This window comes from Ranitomeya variabilis, chromosome 5 (genome assembly GCF_051348905.1).
Source record: "Ranitomeya variabilis isolate aRanVar5 chromosome 5, aRanVar5.hap1, whole genome shotgun sequence".
NCBI lineage: Eukaryota > Metazoa > Chordata > Amphibia > Anura > Dendrobatidae > Ranitomeya > Ranitomeya variabilis.
Window position 1 is genome coordinate 252,916,347 of NC_135236.1, and position 20,587 is coordinate 252,936,933.

At 44.5% G+C, this 20,587-nt stretch overlaps 1 protein-coding gene across 1 annotated transcript in view; it reads left to right on the forward strand.

Annotated features, from left to right (window-relative positions):
• Positions 1–20,587, forward strand: part of LOC143775665 (nuclear receptor ROR-alpha) — a 502,224-nt gene that overhangs the window by 314,784 nt on the left and 166,853 nt on the right. The window contains exon 2 of the mRNA XM_077264060.1: positions 7,020–7,049. Within this exon, the coding sequence (XP_077120175.1) occupies positions 7,020–7,049 (30 nt within the window). The remainder of the gene's footprint in view (positions 1–7,019; positions 7,050–20,587) is intronic.

Consider the following 20,587-nt stretch of genomic DNA (forward strand, 5'->3'; position numbering starts at 1 on the left):
CAGGAACAGACTCACGGTGATGTTGGGGACTCAGGTCCAGTCCCAGGGGGGCCCCCAGCAGTCTATACGGTGGTGCGCACGGCTTTCTGTCAGCTCTGTGAAGCGTGGTCTTCTCCTTGATTCTGGATACTAGGGGTGCTCCTGGAAACTGCAAGTCCCTTTCTCAGTATCTTCGTGGCTTCACAAACTAGCACAGAACAGCCACCTTTGCTGTACCCGGAAAAGTCTTGCAAATTTCAGAAGTAAACTCTGTCCCAGCCTGGGATCTTTCTTGTAGCAAACAGCACGCAGTACTCTCTCTCTAGAAGCTTCTGCTCACACTCGCAGTCCAGGCTCAACTCCTCCCCTAAAGCTAGGGCAGTTCATCTTCACAGCCTAAAGCAGGGGAAAAGCAGAACATTCCATCTCACACCAGACAAGGGGGTGCAGTCTCTTAAAGTGATAGCGTGTTCCTTACTGTCCATAACAGCAACACCCTCTTACATAGACATACTTGCATGGCATGAATGGAGGTTATTATTAGGCCTACAAAGTGATTTAAATAGGGGTGTCGGGTTTACAGTGGACACCTCTCTCTTTATCTATCTAAATGCTTGTGCATGCCCTAATCATCTCTCGCCTCGACAACTGTAACATCCTCCTTTTGTGGCCTACCCTCTAACATTCTCGCACCCCTCCAGTCCATCCTTAATTCTGCTGCCAGACTAATTAATCTCTCTCCTCACTACACTCCTGCTTCCCCTCTTTGCAAATCCCTTCACTGGCTCTCAGTTTCCCAGCATATCCAGTTTAAACTACTAACACTGACCTACAAAGCCATCCATAACCTTTTTCCTCCATATATTTCCATACTAATCTCTCAATATATTCCCTCACGTAATCTCCGGTCCTCCCAAGACCTCCTTCTCTCCTACACGCTTATTCACTCCTCATCCAATCGGCTCCAAGACTTCTCCCGAGTATCCCCCATCATCTGGAATTCTGTGCCCCAACACATCCGGTTATCCACCACATTTGGATCCTTCAAACGGAACCTGAAAACCCACCTCTTCAAAGAAGCTTACAGCCTGTAATGACCACACGGCCACCTCAACACCATCAGAGCTACCGCAACCCCGACCTACTGTCTCCTTCCCCATAATCCTGTAGAATGTATCCCAGAAGGGCAGGGTCCTCTTCCCTCTGTACCAGTCTGTCATTGTTAGTTTGTTTACTGTAAGTGATATTTGTATTTTGATGTAACCCCGTCTAATGTATAGCACCATGGAATTAATGGTGCTATATAAATAAATAATAATAATAATGATTTAACCCCTTAAAAACCAAAACCATTATTTACCATAGCATCTAATGCAGGGATGCACAACCTGCAGCCCAGGGATCTAGGGATTCTGCTCTCTGGTAGACGCTAGTTCACACACAGGAATCCGATTCTTGTGTTCAAACATGTGAAGTTTTATTGTTTTCATAAAACCCCCCGTGGTTGTAAAACAAAACAGCCCCTTCTGGGCACAAAACGGTTTAACAGGAAAAAAAACAGTTCACGCACTAGCAAATGTATCTGTCAGTTCGGGCTCATCAAAACAGATTAAAGTCCACTCTCATTTTCTGGCACATACTTTCCAGCAGTATGGCTCTTTTCACCACCCCACACAGACAGCTGATGAGACAGCTCAGCTGCCTGTTTAAATAGACTGCAAAGCCGGGATAGGAGGTTTTGGGTTTGACAAGTCCCTCCCAGCTCCTTTAGTTGTTCCTAAATCCCAGACCCCCAAATCCAGGCTTATTAATTAGTATCTGTGCTGGAGGCTGCTTCTCCGGATCTACATAAGGAAGGCTAGCCACCATAGTGACACATACAGTGGGGCAAAAAAGTATTTAGTCAGTCAGCAATAGTGCAAGTTCCACCACTTAAAAGGATGAGAGGCGTCTGTAATTTACATCATAGGTAGACCTCAAATATGGGAGACAAACTGAGAAAAAAAAATACTGAAAATCACATTGTCTGTTTTTTTATCATTTTATTTGCATATTCTGGTGGAAAATAAGTATTTGGTCAGAAACAAAATTTCATCTCAATACTTTGTAATACATCCTTTGTTGGCAATGACAGAGGTCAAACGTTTTCTGTAAGTCTTCACAAGGTTGCCACACACTGTTGTTGGTATGTTGGCCCATTCCTCCATGCAGATCTCCTCTAGAGCAGTGATGTTTTTGGCTTTTCGCTTGGCAACACGGACTTTCAACTCCCTCCAAAGGTTTTCTATAGGGTTGAGATCTGGAGACTGGCTAGGCCAGTCCAAGACCTTGAAATGCTTCTTACGAAGCCACTCCTTCGTTGCCCTGGCGGTGTGCTTTGGATCATTGTCATGTTGAAAGACCCAGCCACGTTTCATCTTCAATGCCCTTGCTGATGGAAGGAGGTTTGCACTCAAAATCTCACGATACATGGCCCCATTCATTCTTTCATGTACCCGGATCAGTCGTCCTGGCCCCTTTGCAGAGAAACAGCCCCAAAGCATGATGTTTCCACCACCATGCTTTACAGTAGGTATGGTGTTTGATGGATGCAACTCAGTATTCTTTTTCCTCCAAACACGACAAGTTGTGTTTCTACCAAACAGTTCCAGTTTGGTTTCATCAGACCATAGGACATTCTCCCAAAACTCCTCTGGATCATCCAAATGCTCTCTAGCAAACTTCAGACGGGCCCGGACATGTACTGGCTTAAGCAGTGGGACACGTCTGGCACTGCAGGATCTGAGTCCATGGTGGCGTAGTGTGTTACTTATGGTAGGCCTTGTTACATTGGTCCCAGCTCTCTGCAGTTCATTCACTAGGTCCCCCCGCGTGGTTCTGGGATTTTTGCTCACCGTTCTTGTGATCATTCTGACCCCACGGGGTGGGATTTTGCGTGGAGCCCCAGATCGAGGGAGATTATCAGTGGTCTTGAATGTCTTCCATTTTCTAATTATTGCTCCCACTGTTGATTTCTTCACTCCAAGCTGGTTGGCTATTGCAGATTCAGTCTTCCCAGCTTGGTGCAGGGCTACAATTTTGTTTCTGGTGTCCTTTGACATCTCTTTGGTCTTCACCATAGTGGAGTTTGGAGTCAGACTGCTTGAGGGTGTGCACAGGTGTCTTTTTATACTGATAACAAGTTTAAACAGGTGCCATTACTACAGGTAATGAGTGGAGGAAAGAGGAGACTCTTAAAGAAGAAGTTACAGGTCTGTGAGAGCCAGAAATCTTGATTGTTTGTTTCTGACCAAATACTTATTTTCCACCAGAATATGCAAATAAAATGATAAAAAAACAGACAATGTGATTTTCAGTATTTTTTTTCTCAGTTTGTCTCCCATAGTTGAGGTCTACCTATGATGTAAATTACAGACGCCTCTCATCTTTTTAAGTGGTGGAACTTGCACTATTGCTGACTGACTAAATACTTTTTTGCCCCACTGTACCTCCCATCCAGGACTTGTCTGACTACAACTTACAGGGGCCACATGTGGCCCACGATGCCATTCTGTGTGGTCCCCAACCACATGGATAGAAAATGCTTTTTCTGACAGGTTAACTATATGTGAGCAGCCACACAAAAAGAGTAGTGGCAGCAGCTGAGGAGCAGGGACTGGCAAGTAGTAATGGCGCACTGTTTACACATATCTGGATGCCTCATACATCAGGAGATTGGGGTCTCTAAATGCATTGGCACTCTGAAAAGGAATGTGAATTAGACAGGATACCTTCCGTGTCTGTGTCTCTCTCCATTATAGTTTATAAGAGTTTTGTATCATTAGGCAGTAAGCAAAGAACCCATGATATATTGTAGAAGGCTAGGTGCATGCATGACCTCGTCCTCTTCAGTGTCTATTCACACAGTTTTTTACGAGGATATAGAAGCAGATTTTACTGCAAATCCATATAAAAAAGCTTCAAATATTCTTTGAATAAGCTGCCTATTAGTTTTACTACAAAATGTTCAAAATAATGTGGAAAAAAATGGTATTGTGTGCACTAAAAGAGCTTTTCCCATTAAAATCAGCCAGAAAATTATACAAAGAGTATTTGACCCAGTTTTGGATGTGGATTTAAGAGCAGAATGTATTTCTAAATCTTTATACAAAAAACTCAGTGTGAACATACCATTAGAGTGCTGATTTTTGGAGGTAAGAGTTCTGTAAGTAGAATTTTTACCTATCAGATGTTTATGGTATATACTTTTCATATAGCGGGGAAAAAAAGTATTTAGTAAGCCACCGATTGTGCAAGTTCTCCCACTTAAAAAGATGAGAGAGGCCTGTAATTGACATCATAGGTAGACCACAACTATGAGGGTCAAAATGAGAAAACAAATCCAGAAAATCACCTTGTGTGATTTGGCAAGATTTATTTTGCAAAATATGGTGTAAAATAAATATTTGGTCATTAACAAAAGTTCATCTCAATATTTTGTTATATATCCATTGTTGGCAATGACAGTGGTCAAACGTTTCCTGCAAGTCTTCATAAGGTTGGCACACACTGTTGGTGGTACGTTGGCCCATCCCTCCAAAAGTTACTATGAGGTTGAGATCTGGAGACTGGCTAGGCCACACCAGGACCTTCATATACTTCTTACGAAGCCACTCTTCGTTGCCCTGGCGGTGTGCTTGCGATCATTATCATGCTGAAAGACCAGCCACGTTCATCTTCAATGCACTTGCTCATGGAAGGAGGTTTGCACTCAAAATCTCACAATACATGGCCCCATTCATTCTTTCATGTACACAGATCAGTCGTCCTGGTTCCTTTGCAGAGAAATGGCCCTAAAGCATGATGTTGCCACCCCCATGCTTCACGGTAGGTATGGTGTTCATTAGATGCAACTCAGCATTCTGACTCCTTCAAACATGATGATTTTTTTTTTACCAAACAATTCTACTTTGGTTTCATCAGACCATGTGACATTCTCCCAATACTCTTCTGGATAATCAAAATGCTCTCTAGCAAACTTCAGATGGGCCCGGGCATGTAATGGCTTAGGCAGGGGGACACATCTGGCACTGAAGAAGCTGAGTCCCTGGCGGCGTGGTGTGTTACTGATGGTAGCCTTTCTTACGGTGGTCCCAGCTCTATGCAGGCCATTCACTAGGTCCTCCATGTGGTTCTGGGAGTTTTGCTCACCGTTCTTGTGATCATTTTGACCCCATGGGGTGAGATTTTGCGTGGAGCCCAAGATCGAGAGAGATTCTCAGTGGTCTTGTATGTTTTCCATTTTCTTATAATTGCTCCCACAGTTGATTTCATCACACCAAGCTGCTTGCCTATTGCAGATTCAGTCTTCCCAGCCTGGTGCAGGGCTGCAATTTTGTTTCTGGTGTCCTTCGACAGCTCTTTGGTCTTCACCATAGTGCCGTTTGGAGTGTGCCTGTTTGAGGTTGTGGACAGGTGTCTTTTATACTGATAACAAGTTAACAGGTGCCATTACTACAGGTAGTGCGTGGAGGACAGAGAAGCCTCTTAATGAAGAAGTTACAGGTCTGTGAGAGCCAGAAATCTTGCATGTTTTTAGGTGACCAGATACTTATTTTCCACCATATTTTGCAAAATAAATCTTGCCAAATCAGACAAGGTGATTTTCTGGATTTGTTCTCTCATTTTGACTCTCACAGTTGTGGTCTACCTATGATGTCAATTACAGGCTTCTCTCATCTTTTGAAGTGGGAGAACTTGCACAATTGGTCACTGACTAAATATTTTTTTCCCCACTGTATGTCACAAATGGCATAAAAGGTAATACTTCTTTTTAATTTTTAGTGCGGTTCCCGGATTAGATCAGTATGACTATATGGCCCTTGGACCAAACAAGTTTGTGCACCCCTGATCTAAAGGGTTAAAAAGGTGTGATTGTACTTACTTGCAATTCTTACAATTATAGTGTTAGCTAAGTTCTCAGTTTTAGCTGGACTACTGCAATAATGGTATGGGCACAGTTATGCTGCCCGTGCTATTAAGGTGACATAACTGTATCTTGAAATGTTGTTCGTTAGCCTCGCCACGTCACACAAGTTACATTTTAGTGTGAAAAGGGTGATTAATAATAACAGTAACAATAATGACTGTGACAGACTAGAAGGAGAATTGAAAATTTTGTATTCAACTATGAGACAATTTGCAACTCATGCTAAAATTTCTTGTTACTTAAAAGTTTATTTGTGGACCCTTAAAAGCATCATCCCCCTACTAAAATCCTTTATTGACTAATTAAAGGGGTTGCCCACTATTAGGACTAACCCCTCTCAATCTGAATATTTGCCTCCGTTAAAATAAAAACACCTATACTTAGTTGAGGCGGCGTCAGCACACATGTTCCTGGTTCTGTCGTGATGTTGTTATGACACGTGAGCCCTGTGCCCAATCAGTGCTGGTGTATAAGTAATCAACAGGAAGTCAGATCTGCGACTGGCTTCTCACTCCCTCCTTATATGTCCGAAGGCGGTGACAGTGACACAAGTGCTCATTGGGCGAGGGGCTCACGTGACATAACAATATGACGTGAGCTCCGGGAACGCAAGTGCAGACACCATTGGAACGGCACAAGTATGGGAGGTGAGTATGGTTCTTTTTATTTTAACATGGTAAAACATTCAGATTGAGAAGGGGTTGTCCTAGTAGTGGAAAACCCCTTTAATAGAAACATTAACAGCATAACTGTAAGACTTTAGGTGGACTCATGTATTAGGCAATACTTTAATATTTTTAGCCATCATCACCTACATTTTGCCATAAGCACACTGAAACCTCTTCAAAACACCACTTGAGAATATCTCCTAATGAATTAATCCTCCTCAATGAGAGGACCGTTTCTATAAACCATCTCTGCAATTTTGATTAGTGACACCAATTATAATACACTGCATATCTTATAGAAATTATGTCTCCATTCCCAACCATAAAATATGTAATACTTGTACCATAATATTAGATTTTGCCAAAAAGGATTTTTCTGACTATTCTTTTCTTCTTTTTCACAGGTCTGTCTATAACCAAGAAGACTCACACATGTAAGTAATGGTGAAAACATTATAAAGTGTTGCTGAAGATGCTGGCACTATAGTAATACAATTATTATTATTATTGATATGGTTATTATTGTTATTATTATTATTACTATTAATAATAATAAAAATACCTTAGATACGATCACAAACCATTTTAAATATACTTTTTTTTTAAAACATAACACGTATTTGTTCAAATCATGGACCAATTATTTCTGTAAATAAGTGTGCAATTAAATTAGTTTGTGCAATTAAATTAGTTTGTACAGAAGTTTTTCAAGAAAATGTTAGGAAATTTCTTTGGGTCATGGGGCGTGGGTAGAAATAGCTATCGGATGCGCAGGTAAAAATGTTCCTATTTGTGGACATCTAATGCATCTACGAGAAATACGAGGGGAGGGACGTTTGCTGTTCATACATTGTAATATAAAGGAATATAGGAATAAAAAAATGTCAAAGACATGAGAACCACAACAACTACTTCTCTACATATTTATCTAATCTCAGAAATCTCTGTTAAAATATGAGATAGACACACGGATATTGTTGGTACCCTTCTGATAAAGTAGGAAAAACCCACAGTGGTCACTGAAATAACTTGAAACTGACAAAAGTAATTTTCAATTCACATTTACCGAATATCCACTAGTGAATAACAAACATTGCGTCCGAATTGTGGTTCAACAGAAAAATTAAAAAAACAAACTAATGAAAATGGCCTGGACAAAAACGATGCTACCCTTAACTTAAAGGGAACCTGTGAGGTCTCCGGTGCTCCCAAAACCAAAAGCAGTTGTGTCTACATCGCTAAATTCCCTGCGTAACAATCCCTTTATTACATTACATACATAAATCTTTAGAAGTGAGTAAAAAGTCGTTATATATTAATTATTTCTGTTTAGAGGTGTGCACTGATAACCTTTCAGAAAGTGTTGAACTGTTGGTATATGTCTAGATCATCAGGGGCCGACTTTGAAGACCTCCAATAATCCTGAGAGTGAATAATGTAGAGCTGAGCCCCTCAACAGTTTCCCCTGTACACTTGAATGGAACTGCTGCGTGTCCTATGCAGAGGTCAAAGCTCCCCCACCACCAAACAAAAAGTTTCTAAGATAGAAAACCCCTTTAAGAATGCCTTATTGCTGTACTTCAGTGTTTTACCCCACAATTCCATACTTGTTGAGTTTACAAAATATTTTTAATTAACTGAAGGAGACAAATATTCACATATTTTCTTTGTTCCTTGACTACTTTTTTATTTTTTTCTCTAAAGATAAAGGTCCCAAGGGTCTGCGGAAATTAGAATATACAGTACATACATCTTGTAATTGTTTTAATTGCTTACTTTTGCTACTGCATAGCCTATTAAGTGTTACCGGTAACAGTTTTCTCTATTTTCGCACATATGATGCTATATGGATCTATTAGTAATTGCAGTATTAATTAGTCCTTATTTTTGTTGTTATGATTGCAAAATTGTGACCTACATGATATCCATAGCAAGGTCCAAACTTTCTGACCTTGAGGAATTCCCTTGTGATATGACCTGCCATCCCTGTTCTTTCATGTGACAGTATGTTAACACACATTGTGTAAGAAGTGTTCAGCTCTGACTGCTGCCTGCACAGATAAATCACTAGGAGAAGAATACAAGTGGTTCAACCTCACCCCTCCACCTGCAAAATGGGAGGTTGCTTAGGTGTCCATAAATGTCCACCATTAGTTAGTCTACGGGTGCATTTCAGGAACGCTCGTTTCCTGATAATTGACCAATGTAAATAGGTTACAATTACCACACAAATGAGCAAAACACTTGTTCATCAGGTGAAATGGCTTGTAAGCTTATTTAAGGGGATTCTATAAGCACACATTGTCTTATCAAACCAAGTACAGTATAAGTGCTCGGTGTAGTCTTGTATTGGCCACCTACTTGTTTTTGTTCTATCTCCACTTCCCTCTCTTCATTGATTATCAGCTCTGGTTTAGCGTTAGAGAAGGTCGGAGATGGATGGAAAACAAGCAGGTGGGTGTTAGGGGTCGAGTTCCCACCTCTGCACAGGGGGAATCTCGGGCCATCTCCGCTGCAGTCTCCCATTCTTCTCCTGCCGCAGTGGAGCCTGCTCAGCGGAGACGTCGGTCCCAGTGTCTCGCTCAGTCTGACTCTGTACAAAGAGTTACTGCTGCCTTTCCTGCTTCTACTATTGAAGTCAGTGCTGGGCAGCGGCGAGCAGATGCTTCTGGGACTAAGTCCTGCTTTTCTCGTTCTGAGCATGCCCAGAGTAAGATCTCTCAGTGGAGATCGAGGGTCACATGATCAGATACTGCAGCTAAGGCCATTGGTCCTTCAGGAAGGTCCTGTAGGTGCTCACGCTCTGTGGCAGCCTCTCATTGGTCCTTCTAGGAAGGTCCTGTACGTGCTGCAACTATTTAAGGCTCGCATGGCCGCACGGCCATGCGCTAGTATTGTTCTTTGTTATGTGCTTTGCGCCAGTGTGGTCACGTGAGAGTGTGTTCAGGGACCCGGCTGAAATAGGCCCCTAGAATGCTGGCACCTCCGGCGAGGAGATTGTGTTTGTATGTATTCAGGGACCTGGCTGAAATAAGCCCCTAGAATGCTGGCACCTCCGGCGAGGAGTTTTGTGTGCATGCTTGACCACTGACTGCTCTCTGTTTGGGCAGTTAGCCTGTGCCTCTGTGAATTCTAACAGGGCACAGTGTTTTGCTTTCACGGCTACTCGGTGAATTAACTGAGTTAGTCCATACCGCCATATAGTGCCGCCATTTGCTAGCAGCAGGTACTCCTGCACGGTGGACCCCGGGCAGCGAATGCACCAATATCAATAAAAACATCTCTATTTACTCGGTGCGTTCCGCTAGCCCTAACAGAATACTAGCGCCAGGGTCTGGCTAGTAAATGGCGGACATTCAGCAATCCTTGCGGTATATCCAGCAGCTGGAGGGTAGGTTGGCGGCTCTCGAGAGCTCAACCTCAGCTGTGGATGTTACCGCAGTTGCTGAACAGGCTGCTAGCGTGGCTGCAGCAACCTTGTCCACTGCCACCCCTGTTCCGACATTATCTTGCCTCCCGCAGCCAGAAAATTTTTCTGGAGATAGCAAATCTTGTAGGGGATTCGTGAGTCAGTGCTCTATTCACCTCGAGCTTCTGGCTGCACGTTTTCCCACTGAGCGGGCTAAGGTGGGATTTATTCTGTCTCTCTTGTCGGACAGGGCGTTGGAATGGGCTACGCCGCTGTGGGAGCGTGGCGATCATGTGGTGCAGAGTGCTCCGCTGTTTCTGAGCACTCTGAAACAGGTCTTTTTGGGACCTCAAGTCACCCAATACATGGCGCTCCAACTGCTGGCATTAACTCAGGGTGAGTCCTTGGTCAGCCATTTTGCCGTCCGCTTTCGTACTTTAGCTTCTGAGCTGGAGTGGTCGGATAAAGCCCTTATCCCCATATTTTGGAGGGGCCTGGCTGATCACGTTAAGGACGCTCTGGCCACTAGGGAGATTCCTGCCACACTGGAGGAGTTAATAACTGTCTCTACTCGAATTGACCTCCGTTTTAACGAGCGGAGGTTAGAGCGAGCCCAGTGTAGGCAGAGGTTTCAGCTGGCTCCCACCTTCGCCAAACCTCTGGAATCTCCGGTCCTGGTTCCTGAGTCACATGAGGCCATGGAAGTGTCACGAGCGGGATTTAAGTCCCAGACCGCTTGTGCACTCAAGGTCTGTCATGTTTGCCAGCAGTCAGGACATCTTGCCACCAGATGTCCCCAGCGGTCGAGGAAACGTCAGCGTCTAGTGGTAGTAGGTGGAGGTACAGTAGACACGGCGACGTTTGCCTCCAAATTGTCCTTTAAGGGGACAATTATTATAGGCTCATCCTCCCACTCGGTAGAGCTCTGCATGGATTCTGGGGTGGAGGGCAATTTTATGTCTTCTGCCTTCGCCCAACGTCACGCAATACCCCTGGTTATGCTAGCTCAACCAGTAACGGTACGAGTGGTGTATGGGTCGACACTGCCCTCACAGATAACACACCAGACCATCCCTCTTACTCTGTCCATGTCGCCATCCCATCAGGAGATTATATCTCTGCTCATCATTCCTGAGGGAATTGATGAGGTCCTGTTGGGGATACCTTGGCTACGGTACCACTCTCCTCATATCGAGTGGTCCTAAGGCAGAATTCTGGAATGGGGTGAATCTTGTGGGGGTAGGTGTCAGAGGGAGTGCGTTCAGGTTGCGACTACAGAGGTACCCACAGATCTATCCTCTCTCCCCAAGCAATATTGGTCTTATGCAGACGTGTTCTCCAAAAAGGCGGTGGAGACCCTTCCGCCCCATCGCCCCTATGACTGTCCTATTGATCTCTTGCCTGGTGCTGAGCCTCTCCGGGGTCGAGTTTATCCGTTATCTCTCCCGGAGACGGAGGCAGTGTCTCAGTACATTCAAGAGAATCTGGCAAGAGGGTTCATCAGGAACTCAGTGTCACCTGCTGGGGCTGGGTTCTTCTTCGTGCAGAAGAAGAATGGGGAACTGCGTCCATGTATAGATTACAGGGGTCTTAACGCCATCACCGTTACGAATAAGTATCCTTTGCCCTTGATATCTGAGTTCTTCAATAGGCTTCGGGGAGCAAGGGTGTTTACTAAACTAGATCTGTGGGGTGCTTACAACCTGATTCGCATCCGGGAGGGGGACGAATGGAAGACGGCTTTTAACACCAGGGATGGGCACTATGAATATCTGGTGATGCCCTTCGGGCTCTGTAATGCCCCAGCCGTTTTCCAAGACTTTGTGAACGACATCTTCCGGGATATGCTCACCACCTCGGTCGTAGTCTATATATAGGGTATATACACTAGATTCCTTGATAAGGCGTTGATCCAGGGAACTAGTCTGATTGCCGTATGTGGAGTCGGGAAGGAATTTTTTTCCCCATGGTGGAGTTACTCTTTGCCACATGGGTTTTTTTTGCCTTCCCCTGGATCAACATGTTAGGGCATGTTAGGTTAGGCTATGGGTTGAACTAGATGGACTTACAGTCTTCCTTCAACCTTAATAACTATGTAACTATGTAACTATGTAGTCTATCTGGATGATATTCTCATCTACTCTCCAGATATTGACTCCCACCGGAGAGATGTTTGCAAAGTCTTCGACCTCCTACGGGCAAACTCCCTCTATGCCAAGTTGGAGAAGTGCATGTTCGAGCAGGAGTCCTTACCTTTCCTAGGCTATATCATCTCCGCCCAGGGATTGGCTATGGATCCTGCCAAACTACAGGCTGTGATGGACTGGCAGGAACCCCATTCTCTTAAAGCGGTGCAGCGCTTTATGGGGTTCATTAATTATTATCGCCAGTTCATTCCGCACTTCTCAACTTTGGTAGCTCCCTTGGTTGCCCTCACCAAGAAGGGGGCAAATCCCAAATTGTGGTCTGAGGAGGTCTCCAAGGCCTTTAACTCCATAAAGTCACACTTCGCTAGCGCTCCCATCCTACATCGCCCCGATGTAGATAAGCCATTTATCATGGAGGTGGATGCCTCATCTGTTGGTGCTGGAGCAGTCCTCTTCCAAAAGGATGCTCAAGGTTGGAAGCATCCTTGCTTCTTCTTTTCTAAGACCTTCTCACCAGCAGAGAGGAATTATTCCATCGGGGACAGGGTGTAGCTAGCCATGAAGTTGGCGTTCTCGGATTGGAGACATCTCTTAAAAAGAGCTCGTTTTCCCTTCCAAGTCTTCACAGATCATAAAAATTTGGTGTACCTGCAGACAGCCCAGCAGTTAAATTCTCGCCAGGCCAGATGGTCCTTGTTCTTCTACCGGTTTCATTTCACCCTCCATTTTCTTTTTGGGGAGAAGAACATTCGTGCCGACGCTCTCTCTCGCTCCGTTGTGTCATCTTTGGAAGAGGAAGAGGAGCCTCGGCTTATTGTCCCCACCGAGAGCCTGAGAACTGTGGCCCCGGTTTCGCTAGAGTCTGTGCCTCCGGGCAAGACTTTTGTACCATCCAGTTTGCGACCAGAGGTTCTCTCTTGGGCACACTCGTCCAGGGTGGGTGGACATTTTGGTTCCAAAAGGACATCTGAGTTACTGGCGAGGACATACTGGTGGCCGCATATGGCTCGTGATGTCACAGACTATGTTCGGGCGTGTGTCTCTTGCGCCAAGAACAAGTCCCCTCGGCAACGGCCAGCTGGGTTGCTTTACCCTCTGCCGGTGGCGGACAGGCCCTGGAGATGGTCGGGATGGACTTTGTGGTGGGCTTACCCAAGTCTCGTAGTTGCACCATTATCTGGGTGATCACCGACCATTTTTCCAAAATGGTTCATTTGGTGCCTCTTCCACTGCTACCTTCTGCACGGGCTCTGGCAGCCTTGTTCATCAAGCATATCTTTCGCTTACACGGTATGCCGGACAAGATTGTCAGTGACCGAGGTCCCCAGTTTGCGTCTCGATTCTGGAGGGAGCTTTGTCGTCTACTCAGTATTGAGTTAAATCTCTCCTCGGCTTGTCATCCCGAGACGAATGGGTTGGTTGAGAGAGCCAATCAGACTCTGGTCACTTATTTATGACATTTTGTTTCTGCCAGGCAGAATGACTGGGCATCCTTGTTACCGTGGGCAGAGTTTGCCCTTAACAACGCTGTAGCCGACTCCACCGGTCAGACTCCTTTCCTCCTTAATTACGGCCAGCATCCGCGGGTTCCTGTGCCTATGCCCGTGTCCTCTGCTGACTCCAGGGTGGCAGACTGGGCAGTGGAGGCACGAGACATTTGGGACCGCACTCAGGATGCCATCCGGGCCTCCAAGGAGAGAATGAGGTCCTCCGCCGATGCACATCGGCGCCCTGCCCCGACCTTTGCTCCTGGCAACTTAGTGTGGCTCTCTGCTCGTAACATCAGGCTGCGTGTTGAGTCCACTAAGTTTGCTCTTCGCTACTTGGGTCCCTTCAAGGTCCTCAAACAGGTTAATCCTGTGGTCTACCGTCTAGCCCTTCCTCCACGCCTAGGTATCACCGACACCTTTCATGTGTCCCTCCTTAAGCCCGTATACATGTCCCGGTTTTCTGAGTCATCTGCCGGGACATCGGGTTCGTCTACGGACGATTACGAGGAGAACGCTATTTTGGGGTGCAAGGTGGTTCGTGGCAAAAAATTTTATTTGGTGGACTGGAAGGGTTACGGTCCTGAGGATAGGTCCTGGGAGCCTGCTGAGCACATTCGGGCTCCGCAGCTCATTGCTGCCTTCGAACATAGCGAGGCCCAAGGAGGCGGGGTAATGTTAGGGGTCGAGTTCCCACCTCCGCTGCGGTCTCCCATTCTTCTCCTGCCGCAGTGGAGCCTGCTCAGCTGAGACGTCGGTCCCAGCGTCTCGCTCAGTCTGACTCTGTACAAAGTGTTACTGCTACCTTTCCTGCTTCTGCCATTGAAGTCAGTGCTGGGCAGCGGCGAGCAGACGCTTCTGGGACTAAGTCCTGCTTTTCTCGTTCGGAGCATGCCCAGAGTAAGATCTCTCAGTGGAGATCGAGGGTCACATGATCAGATACTGCAGCTAAGGCCATTGGTACTTCAGGAAGGTCCTGTAGGTGCTCACGCTCTGTGGCAGCCTCTCATTGGTCCTTCTAGGAAGGTCCTGTACGTGCTGCAACTATTTAAGGCTCGCATGGCCGCACGGCCATGCGCTAGTATTGTTCTTTGTTATGTGCTTTGCGCCAGTGTGGTCACGTGAGAGTGTGTTCAGGGACCCGGCTTAAATAAGCCTCTAGAATACTGGCACCTCCGGCGAGGAGTTTGTGTTTGTATGTATTCAGGGACCTGGCTGAAATAAGCCCCTAGAATGCTGGCACCTCCGGCGAGGAGTTTTGTGTGCATGCGTGACCACTGACTGCTCTCTGTTTGGGCAGTTAGCCTGTGCCTCTGTGAAGTCTAACAGGGCACAGTGCTTTGCTTTCACGGCTACTCGGTGAATTAACTGAGTTAGTCCATACCGCCATATAGTGCCGCCGTTTGCTAGCAGCAGGTACTCCTGCACGGTGGACCCCGGGCTGCGAACGCACCAATATCAATAAAAACATCTCTATTTACTCGGTGCATTCCGCTAGCCCTAACAGTGGGGAGGTGTACTTAAATGTTTGGCCCCGCTATGATGCACTGTGTTCCTGTACTGGATTTCAACAAGCCTTCTGTGCTAACAGAGGACCTTTAAAAGTCAATAGCCCCAATTTTCTTGCTGGTCTTGAAGAGGGGGCGTGGTGAGGTCAGACACTCCTGAACAATGAATTATAAGCATCTGAAAAGGGACGTGCACCTTGCCATGAATTAGAGAAGCCATGGCGTCACTCCTTCATTCCGCATCTGCACTGCTCATTTTGGAGTAGCTTGGTGAATCTGGCAACAAAAATGCCAAAAGTCGCAACATTTTTGTGAATCTCCGAATTGCGTAAAAATTTTGAAACTTTTCAATGCTTTTTACACCAGTCTTCTGACATAAGAGCTGTGATGAATCAGAGAATTTGTACTAAGTTCATGGAACAATCTTTTACCAATTGTTCTTTGTGCATTGGAAAGCTAAACAGATTATTAGATCATCACTGATCAGCTTGCAAGTAGCAATCGTTTTACTATGGCAAGCCTGTAGTATAAACACTTTTTAACTTTTGTGAACATGCGGAAAATAAGCCTTATATATTGTGTCCTAACATGTATGTCACAAGATGCTAAACAAACATGAAATTAGCTGGTCCGTCACCCATGGGCTCCTATGTAAAAAAAAATGTGTATGTTAATGTATATCTTTTTGCTAGACTGCTTTGACAACAGATTGACATAGATGTTGCTGTGATGGTACGACAGTTAGGGGGCTTTAGTGTCCATGGATGTAGCCCATGTTGCTCCTTTACTAAAGATGTACCGTAGTTGTAACTTGCCTTGGCCAGAGGTCCTTCACACTCTCGGAGAGTGATAAGAAGATGTGAGATGTAACACATAGTAGTATTACTTTCACTTTTAGCTTGAAATTATGTTCTCACGTTGTAATGAATAAATATTCATTCATATGCTTTTTCTAATTGATAATTTATTTCATTTAGTATCAAATTACTCCATTTGGGCAGCGAGCTTTTCCTTCCTGTTCTTGCCATTTTGGCCTTTCACTGGTATTCTAGATTAGGTATTTCTAGACAGGCTGGGTAATAATTCCCTGCCCGAGTAATTTCAGCTCACATGGAGTGTGGCTAATAGCAAGCAGAAATAATCAGATCCCTCCAGAGTACTTTCTGAATCTAAGCTTCGTACTTCCATCCCCCCTGAGGCCCAGGAAAATAGCAGTGGAGGTCCCAAAAGTATTGCTTCATAAATGTCTTAACTGGGCAGCCTTGGGATCCCTCACGGAGCTTTTTCCAACTGCCAAATTACTTTCCCTTTCTCTCAGCGGCTTTAAAAAGGCTTATTAAAAATGATTCTATAATAAAGCTGCGAGTTCTCCCTTGGTTGTCCTTGAGAAGGAAGTGCGAAATCTTGCAAGCGGCTGTGCCAATTTGAGGGGATTCTTAATTCTTCAGGCAACACAAAGGTTAAAAAGAAATGGCATTTTCTCTGATAATTGGGGCAACCTCACCTTTGATTCAGTGCTAGAGTCCAGGTAAATGTCAGCTGTATGCAGAAGAACAAAGAGTTCTGGTTCTATACCCTGTACAGTAACACCCCAACCATGACTTCACGACCCACTACTAGAAATAAGATTGGGGGGATTGTAAGAAATCTGTCAGTTATCGGACTGTGTGCTAGTATTCATGAACATTAGCATCTGTGAAAGATTCAATGAACAGATCTTTGTGATGGCTTGTTCCATAAGATAGGGTAAAGAATTAGTAAATTAGATACAATCAACAACCGGAAAACTTTTACCAATCGGCGGTTGCTTAAATAAATCCTTGTTTTTACAGGTTGCTCAAAATAAAAGATGCCCACTGAATGATCTATTCTAGAACGCTTCATCTTTATCATTTTAAGAGCATACTGAATAAAATTATGTTTTTATAATATATTTTTTGTGGTTGCTGAAAATCTTCTCTACACTAGAGTGGGTTCTACAGCACTGCTCCATCTGCTGTCACTACTAGAAAAGGGTAGGACCAGTCCAATAGTTTTTTGTCCACTTATCTTCTACATTTGGGGGCCGTTCGCATTCACTGAAAACCAAGCAATGACGATTGCACTGTGAGAGATTGCGCTACATGCATGGTTGATTGTTGTGTCTAGTAGTAGTAGTGAGCAAGATTACGCAAAGTCTCCATCCATCCATCCTTGCCTCTGAATACATTCTTGCTACATATTGTCCTATGAGGCAGCTTGTTCGTTTTTTCATCTTTTCCAGTACTTCTCTGAAATATCTACACATTAGTATATATATACCAACTTATATAGCTAGCTACCATGGCAATATATAATGTACCAGTAATCTGTACCATTGGTAACCGAGACCCATAGGGCCTATCATCGATTAAACATAGCTACTTCAGAAAAAATGATGACATATGGTCCAATAAGGTAGATGAAAGAGTACAAACTTTATTAAATTACTAATAAAACACAAGTGAATGGAAGGACAATTAGTTACACTACTATGGTAGTACTGGATAAAATAGCAGGGGGCGTGTGCCCAGAAAAAGCTGTTCACTGAAGTAATGATGACATATTCATATATTGGCTATGAGAAAAAATCAGCAAAAGTACAAAACCAAACAATAAACTACAAAATATACATAACAAAAAATATATAACCTATAAATAGGAAGCCATGCGGACAACTACAGTGCGGACTGCCCATAAATAACACTCATATACCAATAGACCGAGTAAGGGATGTCATAGCAGGACACAATTAAGGCACTTATCCACTGCCAAGCACTAAAGGCATATCCATAGAGTCTGCATATAGATGAAAATAAAAATATTACGGCCGCACAGTACCCACCGCACACTGAACAGAAACTCCTGGGGACGCGCCTCCGCCCCAACGCGCGTTTCGGCGATCACACCTTCGTCAGGGGGCATTGAAAGTGTGTGCACACTCAGTTTAAAAACACCTGTACCGGAAGTCCCGATACGCGAAAACCGGAAGTGGTCACGCGGTGCCATGGAAACCCAGGCGCCGGCCGCAGCCGAGGATAGCCGAGAGATGCCGAAGATCACAGGGGCCCCATGTGACCCGAAGCATCTCCACAGCAACCATCAGCGCGCGCGGGCGCACAGGAATCCAGCACACCAGCGCCACACCACAACCGGTAACATAGTAACAGATGCTGATTATATAGGTGACAGAAATAAATCCCATAAATTTATTATATTGTATTAGGAGATAGGCAATAGATACCATTATACAGAGAACATTTGCATTACAAATGCACAGATAGTAAAGAAACTAGAAGGCAAATGAAGAAGAAAATGAGGAAAATATCCCACGGACCGACCACTTAGGACCTGCCAATTAAGCTAGAGGGGACTAAATAAACAATGAATAAATTGATGCCATCAATACAATCAAATATACATCTCCCAAGAATTCTCCCGTAGCTCTAAGTGACCAATATATATATAGATAAATAATTACAGGACCTAGTGGGTACTATACAGCACCTTGACCTGCAGGTATAAGATAAATGCAAAACCATATACACCACCACAACAATATAAATATAAATATCCTGCAGTACAGAGAATATTATAAAAATAAATAATTAATCAATTAGAGTCCATCTTTTCTTCTTCTTTCTCTTCATAGCCTGATCCAGTCGACACTAAGGTCCTCTTCACCATTGGAATACATCACAGGAATGCCAGAATCTTGACATGATGGGATAAGGTAAGTAACCATCACACAGCAACTGGTGCTACAGTGTGCTAGAAACAAACAAAGTGAGATTAAAAACTAACAACTAAAAATTACGATAATGTAAAAACAACACAGTACCACCATGGTAGTGCCACTACGCAGACAATACCATAGACCGCAGAGCTGGAATAGGATGAGGATTTATTGTAAATATTTAGAGGGCTAAGGAGTCAATCAAATGAAGTGGGCAAAACTGATGTTATCATTAAGTCCAGCAGGCTGGACCGTGCCCAGAGTCCAGATCCACTTAGCCTCGACACGGGCCAGCCGCTGGAATGTGCCCCCGCCACGAATTCCCACCTCCAGGAGATCAATCCCCCTAGCCTTAAGTAGGCTGGCGTTGCAGCCATGAAATTTCTTGAAATGGCGTGGCAGGGTTTTTAGGGTGGAAATATCATCAACCTCTGCCGCTGCGTCAATGCCCAAAACATGTTCACGAATACGTGTCTTGAGTTGGCGGGTCGTCATACCAACATACATCTTAGCGCATGGGCATGTTACCACATATATCACGTTTTTACTTGTACATGTAATCCTTTTCCTAATTTTATATTCACGTGATCCATCTTGATTGAAAAAAATCCCAACTCTCTCAATGTTGGGGCATGTGACGCAGCGGCCACAGGGGACGCATCCCACCTGTACAGCCATAGAATCAAGAAAAGTAGACACCCTGTTGCCAGTATAATGACTATGGACCAGGATATCCTTAAGATTCCTGGACCTCCTGACCGCAACGCCAGCCCTTTCAGGTAAGTATCGTGCAATAACTGGGTCTGCCCTCAACACATGCCAAGATTTTTGTAAAATATCCTTCATCATCGGAAACTGAGAATGATATTTGGTTACAAAACGGACAACGTCGCAATTTTGTTTTTCATTACTTTTATATAGCAACGTGTCCCTTGAAGTGTGCCTCGCCCGATAAAATGCCTTCTTGATACTCCGATTGCTGTGACCACGGGAAAGCAACCTACATTTAAGGTCCTTAGACTGACTCAAAAAGTCTGCCTCCGTGGAACACAATCTCCGTAAGCGGAGGAATTGGCCTGTTGGGATGGCATGGATGATATGGCCAGGGTGTGAGGAGGAGGCGTGCAACAAAAGATTAGTTGACGTTGGTTTTCTGAAAATGACAGTCTGCAGGTCGCCACGTATATCACGTTCAATCATGACATCCAAAAATTCAATTTTTTGACCATCATATTTGTAGGTCAATGTGATGTTACTATTATTGTTGTTCAAGGATGTCATAAAAGCCTGCAGACTGCATTGATGATCTGGCGGGGTTCAGTTTCTAGTCTGCAGGCTTTTATGACATCCTTGAACAACAATAATAGTAACATCACATTGACCTACAAATATGATGGTCAAAAAATTGAATTTTTGGATGTCATGATTGAACGTGATATACGTGGCGACCTGCAGACTGTCATTTTCAGAAAACCAACGTCAACTAATCTTTTGTTGCACGCCTCCTCCTCACACCCTGGCCATATCATCCATGCCATCCCAACAGGCCAATTCCTCCGCTTACGGAGATTGTGTTCCACGGAGGCAGACTTTTTGAGTCAGTCTAAGGACCTTAAATGTAGGTTGCTTTCCCGTGGTCACAGCAATCGGAGTATCAAGAAGGCATT